The sequence below is a fragment of the Apis florea genome, unplaced genomic scaffold, assembly GCF_048593485.1.
Source record: "Apis florea isolate Af1SG1 unplaced genomic scaffold, ASM4859348v1 contig_3496_pilon, whole genome shotgun sequence".
Lineage (NCBI taxonomy): Eukaryota > Metazoa > Arthropoda > Insecta > Hymenoptera > Apidae > Apis > Apis florea.
Genome location: NW_028256773.1, coordinates 3,089,330 through 3,111,081, shown reverse-complemented (window position 1 = coordinate 3,111,081; position 21,752 = coordinate 3,089,330). Strand labels below are relative to the sequence as shown.

Below are 21,752 nucleotides of genomic sequence, written 5' to 3'. Positions count from 1 at the left end.
ATTTTACTATAATACATCGGTTTCATTTTGATAAGATAGTCATATTATAATGCGAAAATACATTTTTGATAATTGAACGTAAAAAAATTGGCACTTTGAAATACATTATAGAATAAAAGTTTTGCGAAATCATAGAGTCATAAGTATATATCTAGATTGAGATGATGACTGTTTTTGGTTTATACGTTATATATTACTGTTACGATAGAATTTGAGAGAAAGTAAAATTATAGTGTTCAATTTTCATGATATGTTTATTTGTGTTCCTAAATAAATAATAAAGACGATTCTAGATATTTTAATTGTGATTTGATTAAACGAACACAATAATTTTTTGATCGAAATTGTTGGATTATGATATAAATAATAAATTTATTTTATTTTATTCATCTTATTGATAAATTAATAGATTTTATTATTTTTCTATATAATATATTATTTAGATATAGATTTTAATATATTATTAAGATATTTGTTTTTACATTATGTGTAAAAAAATTTGTTTTGATAGAATTTTAATTTTTAAATTATTGGAGTTTTTAATATAATAGATTGAAGAAATTGTCAATAAAAAAAAGTTGATGAATAAGAAAAAATAAAAAAAATAAAATAGGATATTTGATGAATAATTATATATTATATATTCTATTTTTATTTAAAAAATAATTTTAGATTTTAAAGAATGAATCACTTTTGTTTACGAATAGTCTGGTAAGATTCCAAATGTTGCAGTTGGCGCGCCTGCTTAATGAACGAAGGGGCACGATGCGCGCGAGCGTATGCGCGTTAAGTAGAGGCGCGCGTGTACGCCTCCTGTCAGAGTTGTCCGTCCGTAACGCCGCAGGACGAGTTGTCTCCGTAGAAAAGCCGCCTATGGTGGTGGTAGCTCGCGAGTTTCTCGAGGGACCATTTTTTTCCTTCATCGTCCTACGGCTTTTCGCGCACAATCGATAGTCGAAGCGTGTATATCTCACGCGCCACAACGTATACACGTGTACGTGAATGCATCGCTGGTACACGTGCCTCATCATTGATGTAAATCCACAGTGTTGTTTTTTCATTCCTATTTTATTGTTGTAATTTTGTGCAAGCGAAGGTTAGTGTACGACGAACATTGTTCGGTTCAGTAAGCGCACGAATCGATTCGACCAGGATGTCTCGAGGAAACATCGACCATGTACCTGCGAATACATCGATGTAATATGTGATCTGGATAACGCTCGTTTCTCCGGGTTATCTCGACTCTTGGTTCGCATTTCGTTCCTGTGAGCTCGTGACAGGTAAGCGTTTATTTCTATACATGTAACTTATAAAATTTGTTCTGAATTTTTCTTGAATTTGATTAATTTGGATAAAAATTCTGTAATTTTCTGTTTTGAAATTTTAACCTTACTTTTGTATAGTTATTATCATTTTTTCTCGAATATTTAATAAAGTATGTAGATAAGCGGAATAAAAGCGAAATTGGAACTATATAAGAATTATATTTAATATAATTACATTTTTAGTGAGATAAGAATGAAATGATATATTAAAATAGGAAACAATGTTTAGAATAATTTTATAAAATTAAAAAATAATTTTAGAAAATCAATCGAATTAAAATATAAATAAATGATATATGTGTTTTATGATCGAATACTTTGCATATTATTATATAGAGATGTTTAAATAAATAATATTGCTAGAATAAGTAATCTTTTAATTATTTTTATTATATAAAATCAATATTCTATTTATATTATTGTTTAAAAATATTAAATATTTATTATGAAACATGGAAATCTAATACAAAGCTTAAAAATTATAATTCGAATAATGTTAAAAATCTTCTTCGAACATAATTCATATTCATCTTTCATTTATTATTAATTGACATTTTATTTAATTTATATTTTGTTTACAAAAACATAAAAATATTTTTACTCATTTTATATGTTTTTTATACATATTATTTTTTATTATTTTTTTTAACGATATTTTTCAAGTATTTTATAAATTTGGAGAAATAGTTTCGATTTGTTCAAGATCGAATCAAAGTACGAAATTTATTGTTTAGTTTTCAATGATTTATTTTCATAATCGATAATTGATTCGGGTGAATAACCTGTAGGATTGCGTTTTGTGAATAATTGGGGTCAAAGTTTAAAGCATATGCAAATTCGAAAAACTTATGGAATTTTTTATTACGTTATTATTAATAGAGGAAATCAACATATTAATATACTTTGTGAAATGATAAAATCGGTAATCTTATTTTATATATGCAGCGTATTATTTTTTCCCTAAAAGATTGTATAAAATTTAATACGCAATAAATATTAAAAAATTTTTTGTTTTTTTTTGTATTTATATTTATCTACGCATAATACAATATATTATATTTTCTCCTTAAAATTATTTTACATTGCTATGATTTTATTATTTTGTGTAATATTCGTGTTCTTAGAAATTAACATATTTAGACACGAATGTTTAACATGAGAACTACATATGTGATTCGCGACATTTTCATGAAAATTTGTAAATAACTCGGGAAGCAGTGAAAATTGTGGCCATGACTTGTTACGATTTTGTTGGTAGTTATTCTTTGCTATTTGGTTACATTTCGACAATGATAATTATAACAAAAGAGTAAATAGATGAGTATATCTTGAGCACGTAGTTCGCTTTTGGTGTCACGTTGTTATTGTCTCGCGAAATATGTTATCGCGCATTGAGGTTATATTTTTGGGAGATAGGTTATTGAGACAAGTAGGTATTTTTGTTGGTATGAATTGACATGGAAATAGTTAATTATCATATTACAACAATATATTGTTGTAAATTTTACTGGTGTAGTTAAAGAAGATATTTTTATTAATTTTTATATAAAATAATTATGTTTTTATGTAATTTACATTTAGTAGTATTATTTGCATTTATTCATTATTTTTAACAAATTTTTTCTTCTATACAAAACTCCAATTAAAATTATTAGTTAAAAAATTATAAAAAATTTAGAAGTTTCTTTTAAATTTCAACTTTCTATAAAGAAAAATATTTCCGAGAATTATTTATTATCATTGAATAACTTTATCACGATTTAATAGTGAACTTTATTATTATCATTTTGTTCCATATTGGAAAAAATATCGATCCTTCTTAATTTTACTATTATTCTGATTTATATATATAGAGTATTTGAATATTATTCAGAAAATAATTTTACTAATTTTAATCTATTGTAAGATTATTATTTTACTATTATTTTTTAGATTAAATTTAGATTAATTTCAAATTTTAAAATTCTCAATTTTTATTTCCATTTTTAAATAAAATTCTTGCTATAAATTTACTAGGAACTTTGTAATGATTATCATGGAATATTGCTAATTATTCTATCTTTTTAATAAACTTTATATTTTCTTTTTATTATTTTTTATTAATTTTCTCTATTTGCAAATTTATTTACATTTTTACTTGTTATTGCAAACTTGTTTTATTCTAATATTTTTTTCTTTTTTATTTTATTTTTTCTTTTTGCAACATTGGTATAGTGAATATAGAAAATATATAGTAACATTATTTTTTGATTTAAAATTGAGATATCGAAATGTTCTTTGAAACATACCTGAGATATTGAAATCCTTACAGAATATAGAATCAAAATCTTTGACCCTAGCTATAGTGTTTTCTTCCCATATATGAATTCTTTTATAGGAGAACATCTGGCATTTAAAAATTCATTTCATTGAAACGATAACAAGAGTATAAAAAAGTGGAAGATATCTCAATTTAAGAAAATATTTTTGAAACGTATCTAATTGAAATAATTGGAAACATGATTGTAAGTGAGCGTTATTTTTTCATTTTCATGAAATATTCTATAAAATTTTTTAATATAACACTATACATTTAAAATTTATTTAAAAATTATTTTAAAATAAATTTATATACGGAAAGATTTTTACTTGATGAATTTATTAATATATTTAAAAAAAATGTATTTTTAGCATCGTTTTAGTTACTTTTATTTTTAGTTATAAATAGGAATATGACGTATAATGAACATGTAAACATCTATGAACACGTAGGTGTTTAACTTAGAATATTAGATATTAGAATAGTAGATTAAACGTTGAATTCAAATCAACACGGTGCTTAGAATCGAAAATTAGGTCAAATATATTACCAAGTTCGAACGACATTTGTCATCATTTTAGAAGTACAGCAGATTATAATAGTCTATTACACAAATGATTGTATAAATTTCAGCGAAGAGCATACTTTTTATTTCCGAATCTGGTATAAAAATATTATTAAATTTTATTTTTTTCCAAAAGAGTTATTAAAATTTTATTATTAGAAATTAACTAGGACGATATTAAAGACGATAAAAAATAACATTTATATATCAGTTTTGTATAATTGTTCAATGTATCAATTTATTATTGATATTGTTTACTTAAAAAAAAAATAAATTTTATTAATATAATTACATTTAATAGTAATTAATTAATCTTTTTGGAAAAAGAAATTATAAATCTAGGGATATTTTTAATTCACTATTTTTAATTAACTAGCATATTTCTATGTGACAATTATTATATATTCACTTTTTCCTTATTATTTTTAAAGCTATATTTAATACAAAATTAGGATTAAAATCTTTAAAATAATTTACACAATTAACTTCCTGTTTTATAAATATCCTTCCGGAAAGATTTTCAATTAAAAAAAAGATATTATCAATGTTAAACAATAATAAAAGGGAAAGAAATAAAATTTCGAAAGCAATTAAATTTACTTCCTTGAGAATAATTATCAATCTTCATTTTGTTCAATATCACGAGTGGCTAATTTTCACGGGGTACTTGATTCGGAAAAACAATGCGAAATTCAAGTATCACGACGAATTTTTACATTTGCATTTATATTCTCATTCCTGTCCAGAACATTCGTCCCATTGTTCGTATTTTTCCTGAAAAAAATTCTTCGCAATTTCAATATTAGGATGTCCATTCTCCTCCATCCTGGAGAGCAGAGGTACTGAACGCGCGATTAAGCGTGACTTATAAAGGTTGCCTTTTTAAAGGAGATAGAGGCTTGTGATGAATTAAAATTACGACGTACGTGAAAAGAGCACATGCTAAGTAAACGATAAAAGTGACCAAGAACCGTCGTAATTTCATTATCTTCCAAAAGTTTGATATCAATTACATTCCTAATTACGCTAATATTGAATCTTTTTTTTACTTAATGAACTACAGTTAAAAATATAATTTTGCTTGTCAATCATTTTCAATAATGATTTTATGATTAAAAAAAATTTTATAAGCTAAAAAAGAGTTAAAATTCTTAATCTTATATAAATTTTATCCATCATGCATTTCATGATAATTTCATATCTTTCTTTTTATCAATTTTTTAAATATTTTGGATCAATAAAATTTTGTATTAAAAATTTATTTCAATAGATATTCCTTTAGATATAATACTTTAAAATTGCAATTTATATTCAATTTTGTATTATTATAATGGATATTAATATTTATTTGTTTTCTTAATTTTATTTCTTTTTTTAAAAATTTTTCTGCCATGAATATATATGTTATTCTCGACTTTCGATCGGCGGAATAAAAATTTTCTTTATTCCTTTATGAATCGAAAGGCAACTATTGAAGGCAATTTTTCGTTCATTTTTTTTGAATTCGGACGATAGGCCTTTTATTCTCGGCGAGATTCGAACGAATAAGAGAACGACGCAATTTTTCTTCTTTTTATAGATTCCACAGTTGGCACTCTCGATATCTATAATACCTTTTTTCTTAAAGATCCCGGCGGAGTATGATAAAGGATCCGACATTTGTCTTTGTATGAAGAAGGAACCATTTAGCACAGTTGCAGTATTGCTCCCGGTGGAACGATATTGTACGAGAAATGTCTACTTTTTGACAAGGTCAAATATTCTATTTCTACATTTTTCGTTGAATATACAAGGTGATTTTTTTTTTTATTAATTTATAATACTAGATTTTATTATAATTTCATTATAATTAAATCTTAGAGTTTTTTTTTCATTAAAAAATATTTTTAGAAAATATCAGGAAGGTTAAACTATAAAATTTTAAGAAATGTAAATTGAAATTTGATTTGTTTGTTATAGAAACACATTTGAATATTTGTTTTTATATTTTTATATTTTTATTTCTACTTTCTAAAATTTTCTAAAAGGTTAGTTTCTTTTTTTTTTTTTTGTTATCATTGGTACTACTGAAAAATAAAATTGTCTTTGTATCCATTTTTTAATCATTTAAGAGGTTATGTTGTATTTTTCTTTTTTTTTTTTTACAAAGATTCTCTTTTTCTTTTATTCATTATTTTGTTTTATAACTCTTTAAAATATGTTTTCTTTCTCTTTAACTTATTGTCTTTTACGTTCGACAAAAATACAAGGAAACTCTGACCCATATTAAATTAAATTTTAATTCCTTTGTTTCATAAGTATCCAGCTCGAGCCATCCAATTTCTTTCAAATAGCAACGCAACTATATGATGATGACTTTATGCACAAACTCAGCAGAACTTTTCAAAAGATCTAACAATTATATCTCATTGATACCATACCACAAAAAAACCCTAGCATAATTTCACCATGGATTGAAATTACTTTAAAAAAAAATAAAAAGGAAAAATTGTTCGATGCAAACACACCTTTACTACCGCACACTCAAACGATGATTAGACAAGACTGGAACAATAATTAATTTACACTATTGAAATCATCTTGTTCAAGTTAATTAAGAGGGAGCAGGAAATGAAAGAGTATGCGTCTTACATAAATACAAGTTACCCGAAATTCGAGGTAATGGAACGATCTCGCTAGTTTTCCTCGATACTGCAGTTCCCTTGCTTCCTGAAAATGTAATCTTTTCGGGGATTGGGGAAACTCGGGGATGGTCGAAGTTGTACGGAGGAACCTTTTATAAATTCAGCAGCCGGTATTCCGTAACTTTTGCAAAGGTTTGGCCTGGCGAAGTTTCCATTATTCCACCAGTTCCATTGTCGCGTCTCAATTTCGCGTTCCTCAAATTCAAGATGCTGAATCGATTCTAATATCCTTTCGCCCGCGATGACACGAGATAAGTAATTTCATTAAAGATATACACGGGGATCGATTTACACTCAGCGCTTTGGTGTTAATAGATTTATACAAAAAAGTACACGTTTATATACACGTCCTGATTCGCGAGGAAATATTTATTATAAATGGATATTTTTTGGGGAGTTAAAGAAATTTGTTATTCCGTTTTAATTTTGATTTTCGACATTTAATGTCTTCATCCGTGCATTCCTTTTCTTTTTCTTCTTATAATTATATAAAATTGAGTTTTCAATAAATTAAGATAGATATATTTTATTTTTGAAGTTAGATCGTATGTAATTTGATGGAAATTAAAAAAAAAAGAAAAAAGAACGTATTATGAGATCTGTGGTACAAGATATTTGATGCATGTCGGATCATTTCTATTTTTAATATTCTCGCAGCTCTATTAGAATAAGTAAATTCACTTTTCGAAAACCAGTTTGCTCGAGGGTTATGATCCACAGGTTGGCAACTCGTCTCTATCTCGTGCATATCCTTTTCATATTAGAAGTCTAATTTTAGATTATAGAAAGAAGGTTTATAACCTTTCAATGGAATTTGATTTCTAAACACAATTACCGAGTAATTTTTCATTTACAACAAATAAATGTCTTCGAAGCTAAAAATTAAACATTATTTATTCGAGATGATTTTTAACCTCGAGGTTTAAAAAAATGTTCGAGATTTCATTTTCATTTTTTTTTTTTTTTTTTTTATTAATACTTCTCGTTATCTTGTCTTTATCGTATTCGGAAAATCATTGTATCATCGTTTAATGAAATTATAATGAGAAGTAGAATATTACGTCACTTTGTGACACAAAAGAAAATCAAATATATCACGCTATTATAAAAGTAAGATTGTACACGTCCATTTTAAAATAATTATTAGACATTAATTAATTCGTTTTAGCTTTTTGGCCGGACAATTTCACGCGAGATTTAAAAGTCTCGTCTCGTATAATTGAGCAAGAGTGTGTGTGTATTTCAGGAACTGGGTTAGGTTAACAGCCGTGATAAGTTGAATAGATAAACACGACCGATCGAAAAGTCGGCTGTTCGTCAAGGCTATACCCATTTTTCATTTATTTAACGGGATTTATGCGCGCCGGTGATTACGTCCAGTTGAAAAATCGCGTTTTCCCCAGAAAAAGAAAAAAAAAAGGACAAATAAAAAAAAAAAAAATATCGCTTAACTAAATCGGTTATATCCCTCGTTATCGATATAATGATGGCTTTATTACATGGATATCGTTTCTATTAGACGAATTATCGTAAAATTGCTTCATTGTTCAGTCTCTGCGAGCATTATGCCGTTATTTGAATGCAATTGAAATTATATAACGTGACGATACATGTATATATATATATATCTGTAAAATAATAAATTACATGGAATATATTGTACAGGCGTATATTTTTAAATTTTATCACGAAAAGAAATATTATATATATATATATATATATACATTCTTCCAACTATTTTTTTAATTATTTCATTTATCTAAAAGGAACAGAAAAGTAAAACTATTTAAAGATGATTAAAAGTCTACGTTATTCAATTTCATCAGTAGCGATTGCAATCGATTTATAATTCCTAGGAAAAAGAAAAAAAGAAGAAGAAGAAAAATTATCATCGGTCGAAAAAACTTGGTCACAATTATCCAGTGTTAGAGCAAATGGCAAATTCCAATTTTCTTCCCGCGATTTCCATCCCATTGTAGTTTGTCATTCGTGTAATGGACGTTGGTTGATCAGCAATTTAATTAGCGGAGACCGGTATGTTTCGCATCGCACGCCATAATAATAAACGCGCGTAATCGATACTTTTGTAACAATGCGCTCGCTCCTTTCCCTCGCCACGCGTCCTTCTTATTTCTTCTTTGTCTCCCACCGCACGAAAATCGAAGCGAGAACGCGTGGATAAATGGAGGCGTGGATGCCACCAATAGGATGATTTCGAGTCGTTGGTGTAAATTTTGGTTGGTTGAGTTGGTGGGGGAGGAGGAGGGAAACGGTTGATTGTCACGCGATCGATGATTTCATATCCTCTATATTAATTTTCAACGAGCGATTTGAAGGAATGAACCGCGCCTTTATCGGGAGAATTGCAAGATACGGACACGGGTTAGTTGTATGATCGATGGTGGATAAAAATTGTGTCTCACAATCTTTCCTTCTGAATTCTTATTGACCTTCTTCTCCTGTACAAGGAGAGTTGGAAAAATTGATTAACAGTTTTTATAAATTGGATGTTTTAGACAGTAAGGTATAGGAATATACCTTCGAATACAATTAAATATTATTACTTGACTCGTTGTGGTAGGAATGATAGAATGTCTCACGAAAGAAACTTCGCGCAAGATCTATGATAAAAACTTTGAATCAATGTTAAAATGTTTCATATTACTTATTTCGATTCAAGGGGATCCAATACCATGTAAATGGATTATAAATTTTCGCATCGTCGGTCGAGATGCCATTTTGGGATAAAGCTTTCGGGACGGTAGAGATTTGGTTGAGTGGCGAAAATTGAAATTGTTCTGTCGTGGATGGTGCGGTAAATAATGATGGTATCAAAACTATCTAATTATCATATCGATGAACAATAGCGCCATGGGATATTTGGCTCGTTGATAAATAATTTTAAAATCGCGAGCAATTTGTTGATAAAGTTTAGTAGTTTACTTTTTCGAATTGCAAATTCTTTGTTTCGAGAGATATATCGAGAGAAACGAATCCAAATCTTTTCAACGAAATTACAATTCGTAGATTACGTAGATCGTAAAATCTGTAGATTGTAGGATCTATTAAATCCAGACAGAGAGAGAGAGAGAGAGAGAGAGAGAGAGAGCAGGAGAATTGGAAATAAAAATTTTACAGCCTATACGATTTATAGGGCACAAAACTTATGGGTTTATGATTTACGCAAATTGTCGGGAAACACGTAATGTAGGTTTAAAGGATCGATTGTATAGCAAAATGTTAAAAGAACGTTCTAATACAAAAATATTAAAAACGAGACTTATTTTTCAAATTATAAATCAAATTTAATTTTATTGAGATTTTGCTTGAAGCGCCTGCACGTAGGCAACCAGTCTGTCCACACAGGATATATTTAATAATTACAATGACATTACTCACATAAGAAATATTTTCAAGTTGACAATAATCGTATTATTGACATGCATTGAAGTTTTATGGATTTATCTCTTGTTTAATAAAAAGCGTCTTAGTCTTTTTAATATTTGTTTAAAATTGGAATAAACGGATAGGATAAGACAATTTGAAACAGACATCTGTTTATCTATATTCAGATTTTTCATTCAGATTTTTTACTGTTAAAAATTTATACCGATACAACTACATAAATTGAATGTGATACCTGTTAGAGTTACGTTATAACGATTCTATTTTTGTCAACACCACACTGGTATTGATTATTTCCATAATGTCACAACATTTACCTTGTTAATGTGTCATCGATTAAGAGAGATATCTTTCACGCGCACTTCGTTGCAAATGTTTTTGTATTTCGTTAATTTCTCAGTTAGTATGTTTTCGTGTTGCTGTAATTAGTCGAAGATTTTTACTTTATTTTATCAATCTATCGAATCCTTTTTTACGATATATTATAATATATTACATAAATATATTATAAATTTGGCACTGATTATTATTACTAAAAAATTATTACTTATGCAACACTTGCAATAAAGAAAATGTATAGATAAGACATGGCTTAAAAAAATATTGTACAAAAATAGAAAATTAATTAATAAGAAAACTAAAGGTAACTATAGTGTTTAAAACATGCGTTATGACTATTGCATGCTTCACAAGTTTATCATTCTTCATGAAAGATAGCATGTTATTTTAATGTATTAATACTATTACTGAATACAGAAAATTAACACATTAAAAATATGCTAATTTAATCTCTATAGGATTTGAAGGATGTTAGTTGTAATTGTGCATGTTATCTCTGACTCATAACTGTCTAATTGTTAAATTTATCCTTAATTCTAAGATTGCTTGGTTTAGGACATCCTAGTGCAAGTAGAGAGGAAGTATAGGTTTATTTGGAAGATAGAGGAGGGAGTTCTTAATGGAAGTGGTTTAATGTATTTAGTGTATTTAATAGAGGAGTTTCTAACAGAGAGAAATTCATTGAATTCAAAGAGGAGTTTTAATGTATTTGGTAGGAATAGTTCAATGGATTTATAGAAGGAGAGCTTAGTAAATTTAATACAGAAAGTTTTTTTGGAAAGATTTTAGTGGATCTAGAGAAGAGAGATATATAATTAATGGAAAGATTTTAGTGTATCCAATTTTAGGAAGGAATTTTAATAGTTTTAATTAAGGATTTCTGTTGAGATTAGGTCAAGTCTTATAATATCTAATATCATCAGATTGTATATGATATATTTTTTTTTTGCTAAGTAATTCTTTTCTTTTTTAATTGATTGAATTCTTCTATATTTGTTACAATTTGTTTATAATCTCTCTATATACAGTATTTTTTAAATAAATCTCTTGTATTCTGCAATTCTATGTATTAAAAATTTAAGATGAATTCGACAAGAATGAAAAGATTTTCAAAGAATTTGCGAAAGTGTGAATTCAGTTTAAGCTTTTTTTTTTTCCCTCCCCTCCTCTAAAGCTGATGAATAGCAGCTTTCTAAGATAGGAATGTTTCATTCTTGCCCATCTCTTGTTCTTTTTGTGCCTTTTGTGCGCTTTTGTGAAATTGTTCGCTTTTTTCTCCCCGGATGGAATTGTATCGTTGGTGAAGCGACTTGACAATTATTTTTCATTCGTAATGAAATATTGCATCGATTTGGAAATATCTATTAACCTTTCCATCCTTTCGAAATGGTTTTTAATCGTGCAATTTCTATCGATGCGGAAGAATTGATTTTGGCCAGTGATTTGTCCTAGAATTTCAAGGAGTTCGTTAAATGTCAAGTCGGTTTCTATTTGAAGTCTCCATTATTTTTCTGGTGACGTCGTTTCCCCTGACGTCTATTATAGATTTGATTATCAATTATTGAGCACCGATATCGATTCCTAAACAGGGATGCTTATTAAATGTTTATTAACAAATATTGCAAATACACAACTCTTTTGCGTATTCCATTTTAATACTCCTTACTTTTCTATCTCAAATTTACCATCACATTACAACTCATATGAAAATATCTCTGATTCGCTTTAAAATTGTACGAACAATTTTTAACACTTTGAATTCTCACCGAGACAACGACTCTGTTCCCTTGTAAATTAAATATTTCGCTCCGTGGTAATTTTATCTTAAATTCTTTTTCATTTAATCGACGCTACGAATTTCTCGAAAATCTTTACACAAATCTTCAGAATTCTGTATTATTTGTTATTTTATTAAACATCGGTCAAGAGTATTTTTTAAATATTCATAGAAAAATTGAAAATTCCATTCCTCCATGTTGTTACCACGTTGTTCCCGGAATATCACCGCCGTGAAATTCTCGAAATTGAAGATAATATGATTAAATGTCCCAGAGTGTGCGTAGAACGAAGAAACGGCGGGCCGGAGATATATTTCCAACTTTAATATATAAAACTTCGTCAAATGGTTGATTGCGAAATATAACCAAGCTAGACAGAAGTTACATCGCTTTATTATTTAACGGTTGGCACGAAATTCTCCGAGAGTGAGACGTATTTAAAAAAAATATGAATTCGCAAGGGTGCTCGTTTCTACTCGGTGTAGAAATAGAATGATGCATAAGTAGATCGTTATCGCCTCGTTACACGCTTACGTAATGATGCTAATGATGTACAGTGACTTTCAAAATTATTATTATATACAGGCCGTTGACACGTTCGACTTTCGAAAGATTCTAGGTTCCAGGCAGCGAGAGAACAGAGATAAAAATCGTGTTGCACGTATCAAATCTTTTATATAATAATTTTACAACGCTTCGAACAATATTTTTGATCAAAATGATCTTAACATCTTTAAGTATTAACGATAACTTTTATCCTCTGACTGTTAAAAATCACAGTAAGTAAGAAAAAAGTAATTTCATTATTATTCCATTCCTTCTCTCTAGAGAAACGATTTTATAATTTTTTTCATTTCTTTTTTTTTTTCTTTTTTTTTTTTTCCATTCTTTTTTTCTTCGCAGAGCGTTAACGAATTGGCGAGCGAAGGACAGAAAGGAAAAAAAAGTATCACGCGCAAACGATAAGGTCAGTGTCGGCGGGAGGAGACACGAACATGTCTTCTTCAAGCCTATATGTACATATGTCTCTATACCGTAAAATCTACTATATAATTCCGTTGAACTAGACCTACTAACATCGGGACAGCTTTTGTATCGATCTATTTCACACGCAGGTAATGTGTGCTTTTAGCAAACAGCTGCCGGTCTACGCGTCTCCGCTTCGATGACCGAAGTTATGCGAAACCGAAGTCTATAGACAGAAGAGTACATATGGGAATGGTCAGGTCGATATGCGACTTAAAAAAAGAATTAAAAATCGTGGCATGAGAATTACACGATTCAGGTGAAATAATTTCTGCAATTTTTTTTTTTTTAAATATATATATATAGGAGTTGTTAAAATGGATGGTTGATTTTTATTTCATATATCTGTGTAGTTATATTTCTAATAATATTGTGTAAATTTTAATTTTATTCTAGGATAGATTTCTCTAGGGAAAATCGTCATTGATCTTTATGTCATATTGTGAGGAATGGTATTTATTTAATTCTTGGTAATTGTGGATTGGAAAATGGCATTTGGTATTCTATGTGAGGTATATGAGGTTTGATGTTAAAGAGAAAAATTAGCATTTCATTCAGTTAAATGTTATTATAATCATTTTTTAAAGGACTTGTTCTTTTTTTAAATCTAATTTAAGTTTCGTTATTCGATTTTTATTCTAGATATCGAAAAGAAGGCATTTTGATGACATTAAAGGATATCAAGAGTAATACGACAGCAATTTTGAAGATGGATAAGATATCAATAGCTTTCTAGGAGAATTTTTTGAAAGTGTCATTCAACAAAGAAGTATACAGTAATAGAAGTAATTTAATTTGCGAATTTTATTTTAATAAAATAAAATTCGATTTTGTATTTGTTATAACATATTATATTTTCAATAGTTTCATTCAAAATTTTCTTTTATGCAATATAATTGTCATAACTTTTTCATATTTATCAATTATGATTTTTATTAATTTTAGTTTCTATTATATAATATATATTTAGTTATTTTAATTATTGTTTTACATGCTCCATATTTTTCCATTATTTAAGAGTGAATTTATACGTTAATTATAAACTTTAGAAAATATTTTTCTTCGTTTAATTCTTCCAAATTTTTCTTAACGTTTCATTTTATTCATTTTATTCATTTAACAAAGATATTCATGTACTTCTTCGTTGACTCTATGTTATAAATTCATAAATTTAATTAAAATATTATAACTTCGAAACCAAGGTCCACAAGCTGTAACGACTTTATTGTTAAATTTTAGAAGGCAAAAGCAGTAGAATGCAATATAATTCGTTATTCCTTGTAATTATGTACTTATTAAAATTCATTACTTGTGAAGATTCTTAAAAAAGTATGATAAAAAATTGTTACGTTCTAAAATATTCGCAATAATTTATCTTTTTACGCTTTTATTGCTTTTTGTAAATTAGAAAATTAATCGAACATTAAAATATCAACGATTAGAATTTACTTAACAAAGCTTTTTTTCAAGAATTTTATTTTTTGAAAAAAAGAATTATTATATTTTCTTCACTTGTGTTATTCTAATTTTTAATGATAAAATCTATTTATATTTGTTTCTATAATAAGAAAATATCGATTTATATTTTATCGATATTTACACAATATTCAACAGTGAGATATTTAAAAATATCAGTTTGATATCAAATTGCTGGCAACACAAAAGAACCCTGTCACAAGAATGATTTATGATGTTGGTACAATGTATATAAGGAAGTTTTGCATACTGAGAATTTGCCATATTGCAATTTTCTATTTTTTTTTCGACGTATATTATACGTCGAAAAACTCGATAACTGAAGTTTATATTTTTTCCTGAAAAATATGATGCTTTAAATCAATTTTCAGACACGTATATATATAATATAATTCAATTTTTGTAATAAATTTCAAAGTATACAATATCAATCAAAAATGAAATTTAAGTAATCTTTTTATTTCAAAAAATTTGTTCAAAAAGAACAAACGAGAAATCAATTAGGCAATTTTAACGAAAAAGAAGAAGTTATAATGAAAAAAAAAAAAAAAAGAAACAATTTTAAATTCTTCAATTTTAAATTCACAAGTGTATGTATATTCATATTATATGTTCTTAAAAAAAATTGTTAAAACGATAAACGAAAACTCATTTTTCACGTGAATATTTCATTCCAGTAGTTTTAATTCTTATTCATTAAAACAATAAAGTTTTTTTTACAAAAGAGTACATTGTTACATTTAGCCTTCACTTAGTTAATAATAGAAAAATTGTTCTACAAGTTTATAATGTTAATGATAAGTTTTGAAAGGAATGTTATCAGTACTTTGATGACTATACCCAGTTCTATCTATAAGACTTTTTTACAGTGGTAATCAATAGGTGACCTAAATTAGTTCAATGGTAAAAACGACTTGTAGCGTTTTTAGATAGTTCTGGAAATTGTGCTTTGAAACACTTGAGAGACGTATGAAATTGTAGCGTTAAAAAATTTTATTTTATAATTGGAATTTTAAATAATTTTGTGTCATTTATTAATCGAATAGATGTTATCGAAATTTAATATATAACGATATTGCTTAGAAAAAATATCGATTTATCAATCAATTTCATCGATTATTAATTAATATTATAATATTCTTAACAACTCGATTTTGAAGAGAAACGAATAAATAATTTTTTTCCGTAATATTTCTTTCATAAAATTATAATTTATTGTATGAACAGATTATAAAATTTCGAAAGTGATTAAAACCGATGTGTACAATTTATATGGAAGATAATTATTATAAATATTCATATACAATTAAATATTAATCAAAGTATAATTAAGGTTCATGATTTATAAATTTATGCATTATTCATAAAATGTTATGCTCATAATTATGTAGCAATTAAAGATATGAAATTTCACGATAATTTAAATTTTTGAACGTTTATCATTTCTATAGTTATCATTTAAATAATATTTTTTATTCAGATTTGTGTGGCCCAAGATTTATCCCATTTCATCGTTTATTTTATTTTAATTAATTAACTCTTGTATTATTTCAGAATCAAAGAAGATCCGAACTAGAAGTATCCCGATACAAACTGTTCGTCTCGAGATTCTTTGTGAGCTGGGCATGGTCTTAGGGACGACGGCGGGGCGATGACGCTCTACCACCGTCGTTCGTCATCGCCACGAGTCCCTCAGGACTCACCCTATCTCCCGGACCCGATCCTGAAATTGGCCCTGATCCTTGCCTCCGTTAACCAACGTTATCGTTCTTTCTCGACGCGGAAACTGGCAAAGACGAACGCCATTTGGGCGTTCGAGAGGAGGTATGAAGGATCGACCTCATCGTCCTTACCGAGATCATCACGGACAGGCGATGCCCTTGGAAGAAGTTCAGGGGTTGCTGCTTCCACCCTCCAGAACAGGTAACACGTTTCTTTCTCTTTATTTTTGTGCAGAGCAGTATTGTTCAACAGTTGGCTGCACTGATAAAGCGACCAATAGTCGAGCGGCAAAATTCGGGCAATATCGGGCAACATCGAGCAAGTTCGGGCAAGTTCGGGTAACGAACAATGTCTAATAGAAAGTAAAGTTTTTCGAATTTTCGAACTTCGTTAACTTTGTGTTTGTGGCTCTGATTTTAAATTGAAGATTTAACTCCGTTAGTTTCATTATTCAATTGATCAGCACTGCTCTGAAGTTTCAAACTCTGCTAGTTTTGCTGTTTTTAACTTTGATCAACACTCAAATACCCACTTCGCTAATTTTACTACTCGTACCTATATTTATATTCTGGTAATTTCATTACTCAACAGCTTTGCTATTAGTTGTTAGTTGGACAATCATAGACCTCCAATTTAAATTTGAAATTTTATATTTGATTATATTTTATTGTTCCTAAGGAAACTTTCTATAAATTAATTTGATAAGTTTATTGAGATAATGAAGAAAAGATATTAATAAATAAATCGAAATTTTTTCAGAAATTTTTTTCAAAATCTGGAATGTCAGAAGAAAAAATTTAAGTTGAATAAAAATGGAACCAAGAGTAGTAAAGAGTTAATTAAAAATTTGTTGACGTTGAAAAAGTACGTGTATTGAAGTATGCTTGGAAAGTATAATATGTCTATTTACTTGTTAGTATAATTGTTATGTCAGCCTGGCAATTAAAAAGTCTACCTTTACATTTATGAATTCTGGTTTTTACGGTGCATTCAAGTTTTTATTCATTTTAATTTCATTTTTATTACTTACAAAAACATTGCTTGAGGCCAGTATGTTTTAAAAACGCCAGAGGTAATGAAATAATTAACTGTATAAAAACAAAAATATCTGAATAAGACAATTTACAGTAAATATTAATATAAGAAATCCTTCTTAAATAATATTTAAGTGTATAATCATAATCATATATATCGTGAAAGAAAGAGTTAAATATAGACTTCCAATTGATTTCTGTCATCAAACAATATCAAACAATATCCATCTTATCAATTCACGTGAAATCAATCTCAATACAATTCCAATTGACATTATCATCGAACAACATCAAATTCTCTTTAATTTAAGTGAAATCAATCTCGATACAATTCCAATTGATATCTGTCATCAAACAACATCAAATCATTATCGATAAGAAACAAGTAATATCGTTAGTTACATTTACATTTAATGCACGAATTTCTTTCCCATCCTTTTAGTTCGTCATTCATCCTATTTTATTATCCTTTGAAATAACTGACGGAAATTACGCAATGAGGCAACACCAGATCTTTATCGTGCCCAGTTTGTATAATTCAACGTGAAATAACGCTATGTATTACTGTTAACTTCCGAATATTCCAAATATATTGTATATCCATAACGGTGAATAGTAAAATTTTACGACTCGAACTGATTTCATAACCGACGATTAGATCTGGAATTATATTGATCGGTTGCATTCTGTGCAAGACTATCCTTTCGTTAAAATTTGATAGAGCAATTAAGATATTTAATTATCCGTTATCAATTTGATTGTTTATAAAAAATTAACAGAATTAAATGAATAGATTTGTTTCCATTTGTAAACAATTTGTTCTGATAATTGTAGATTTTTATAATACAAATGACTTTTTATACTTTTATCAAACTATCTAGAAACATTGAGTCGTTTTATAACCATGATATATGTCATTTAAGAAAATTTATTGGTATGGTAATTTCTTTGAAATTGCTCTAATAATATAGAATTACGATCCTCGGTTTTATGTTATATCTATAAAGTCTGGTTTTGTAATTCATTGTGCTCTAAATTTCTGCTTAAAACATAGGTGAGCTATTAAGGATTACCACCCTTTTCTTCTCCCTAATCTTTATACCATATCTCATTAGCACGTTCTTCCTTTTCCCTTCTTATTATTATTCAAATGTGCAAATGTATATTTATGAGAACATAAATTATGTAAAAGGGGATATTGCACGTATTAATTTGTTATTTATAAATTATTGTTCCATCTTTAAATTGGTAGAAATTTATATTTTTATTTATTTATTATTGCAAAACTATCTATCCATTCATTGTAAATTTTGTTTTATTTGCTTGAAAGTTGTTTAAAAAATCATAATAATCAACCCTTGCGAATACTATATTTTTGAATAATAAATAATTATTAAAATAATAATTAACAAGTATCCAAGACCATTGTGGTTATTTAATGGTTATTAAATGTCTTTGAAATACCAAAGAAATGTCTTCTACAAGAAATTCCATAATTTTTTTTTTCTATTCAATATTATTATCACGCATGAATAATTTTGATAATTTATCAAATTAGAAAGAAGGGGTGGTTGAAGGATTAAGTGGGTTTTACGTTGGCACGAGTTATTTGAGGCTCGGTAAAACGAAGGTTAATTACCACTTAGCTACGTTCCCGAGAAACCTATTCCTTCGTTCATAATCTTATTTCTCTCAATAATTATAATCTCACATTGTCAAAATGGTCGATTCGAAACTGATAAATCGATCAACAAGAAAATTTGAAGTTTTTAATCCATTAAGATTCCAAATATTTTAAAACAGTATTGGAAACACTTTCAAAAATTTATTTAATATTTTTTTGAATCACTTTATCATTATACATCATAACAGAAATTCAATTAGATTTTAAAATTTTTTAAAATAAAGTAAATTTTTAATCTCGTGTTATCTATCTATTAAAATAATATTGTTATCATTTTGAGAAAATCAACATTGATATGGCAACGTTGAATGTACCTGATAAGTTTCAAAAAGACTCAGTGTTCAGAGAAGAAATAGGACTTTGAGAAAAAGGACGAGAGGAAAAACATACAACAAAGGTAAAGAAAATATCGAGAAAGAAGAGTCTGAGAGAAAATCGGTTTGCATCTGCTTGAGCCTGGACATCACATGTATAATGTAAAGTACCTCGAAGGCTGCACTTTGAAAGTAGAGAGACAAAGGACTGAAAATATCTAGAGAAATCTGGGTAGAGAGGTTTGAGAAAGGAGGCAAAGACAATTTTTTTCCAAGTTTTTTTCTAGTTTTTATTATTAACTGGCAATTAGTAACTAGCTTTGTTAGAATTGAATTATTAAATATTAACAACTTACTTAAACAAATACGTAAATTTATAATACTTTAAGTTACATTTATGAACTATTATATTTTTATAATAATTATTATACTTTTATAATAATTCATAAAAAATATAATGAAAACTGGAAATAATAATATTTGTTATATAACATATAAATGAATTTTTTTTATTACATACAATTATAATATAAAAAATATTAAAAAAGATATCGCAAAAATTATATAAATTATATAAAATATATATAAAAAAATTGACATACGTTTTTATATTGATCAAAGGATATTATAAAATTCTTTTTCTTTATATTTTATTTTAATACTTATTTTTTACAAGAAAAAATGTTGGTTACTAATAATACAAGCATTTTATATACATATTATGTTCATTAATAACTGTATTTTTAATCTAGTAATGCTATAGTGATTAATTATTGCTGCCGCAATCGATTAAAATTATAGCCTCTAATTATTTTATAATTTCCCGCGAAAATAATTGTCTTCAAATTTAGCGCGATATATCGAATAGCGAATTAAGACGAATTCCTATTTACTTCGAGTCGAGCGAGATACTTTTACCGAGGAATTAAGCGGGAGCGGCAGTAACGCCACCTGCGAGCATCCGGCTCGTTTCAAATATCCAGTTACGTATTTCTTAGTGTACGGCCTCATTGTGGTTTCTCTGTTTTACGACAGGTAACCGGGGACCTCTGACGATTGTACAGGTCGGGAAAGGAAATGGGGGCGGTGGAGATGGCGGAAGTGATTTACTGAGATTGGAACCACCCTCGGATTTAAGGCCAACTCCGTCGCCCTTGTCCGAAACGAGTGCAACATTGCAGTCCGACAACAATGATACCTTTAGCGGAGGTGAGGCTTCTTTATCGTGTTCCTTTTCTTCTTCTTACTTTAATGTATCTGGATATTATTTAGAATTGTTAGATCGTTCCATAAATTCTTATCGCGATTATAATATGATCACATTTACATTATTTATAACCTTATTATCAAAATTGACATATTATCAACCTAACCTAATTTAATCTTATTTCATTTTTGCTGGTACTTACGACAAGCATGTATTACGATGTATGTATGAATGTAGATACATGTATGAATGTAGATAGTGATAGATAGTGAAAGACGAAGAGAAGTTGAAAACAAACATTTAGAGACATGTATAAGTTACGTATAATGTTTCCTGTGTTTATTATTTCGTGTTATTTGGATTCGAGAAATAGTAGAATGATTCTTGAGGATATTCTGTGAAAATAGTGATCGTATAATGAATAAATATTATAGGTACTGTAAGATATTTTATCATTTTTATCTTATAATATATTAATTGTTAGGTAAAAAATTAAAAGAGGTAGTACTAGTGAGATTCTTATTATAAAGTTTTAAAGAAGGAACAAAATGATTTTTCATTTAAATCAATATTCATTAATATTATATATATTCAAATTATCAATGCAATAATCATTATAAACTTTAACCATAAAAGTCTTATATTATAATTGGCTGATTGAATATTGTCTATTATTTTTTGATTCTCATTTATCCCAGAAAATTAATTTTACTTTTCTTTGATCAAGACCAAATTAGTTATCAACAAGATATAAGACAAGACGTTTCTAAATCTTTTCAAATTTTGAAATTAGATAGTGTTATGTGTGTCATACTTATTAGAAAATTTCAAAAAATAGTCTAATCATTATCTCTGTAACATATTAGTTAAAATTTAAAGTCAATATAATATTAA

The 21,752-nt window shown here is 27.7% G+C and overlaps 1 protein-coding gene across 9 annotated transcripts in view; it reads left to right on the top strand.

Annotated features, from left to right (window-relative positions):
- LOC100863480 (uncharacterized) overlaps positions 1 to 21,752 on the top strand; it is a 33,048-nt gene that overhangs the window by 1,508 nt on the left and 9,788 nt on the right. The window contains exons 1-8 of one of the 9 annotated variants that reach the window (XR_015293741.1): positions 564 to 1,280; positions 5,817 to 5,982; positions 6,488 to 13,362; positions 13,528 to 13,680; positions 13,818 to 13,933; positions 14,064 to 14,206; positions 16,452 to 16,820; positions 17,379 to 17,585. Coding sequence is in view for 7 of the 9 variants with exons in the window: in XM_086913488.1 (XP_086769614.1) it covers positions 16,724 to 16,820; positions 20,687 to 20,860 (271 nt within the window). In the remaining 2 variants the exon portion in view is untranslated. Of the gene's footprint in view, positions 1 to 563; positions 1,281 to 5,816; positions 5,983 to 6,487; positions 13,363 to 13,527; positions 13,681 to 13,817; positions 13,934 to 14,063; positions 14,207 to 16,451; positions 16,821 to 17,378; positions 17,586 to 20,686; positions 20,861 to 21,752 lie in introns of those variants that run through there. The other 8 variants (XM_086913482.1, XM_086913483.1, XM_086913481.1 and 5 more) reach the window with 8 other exon arrangements.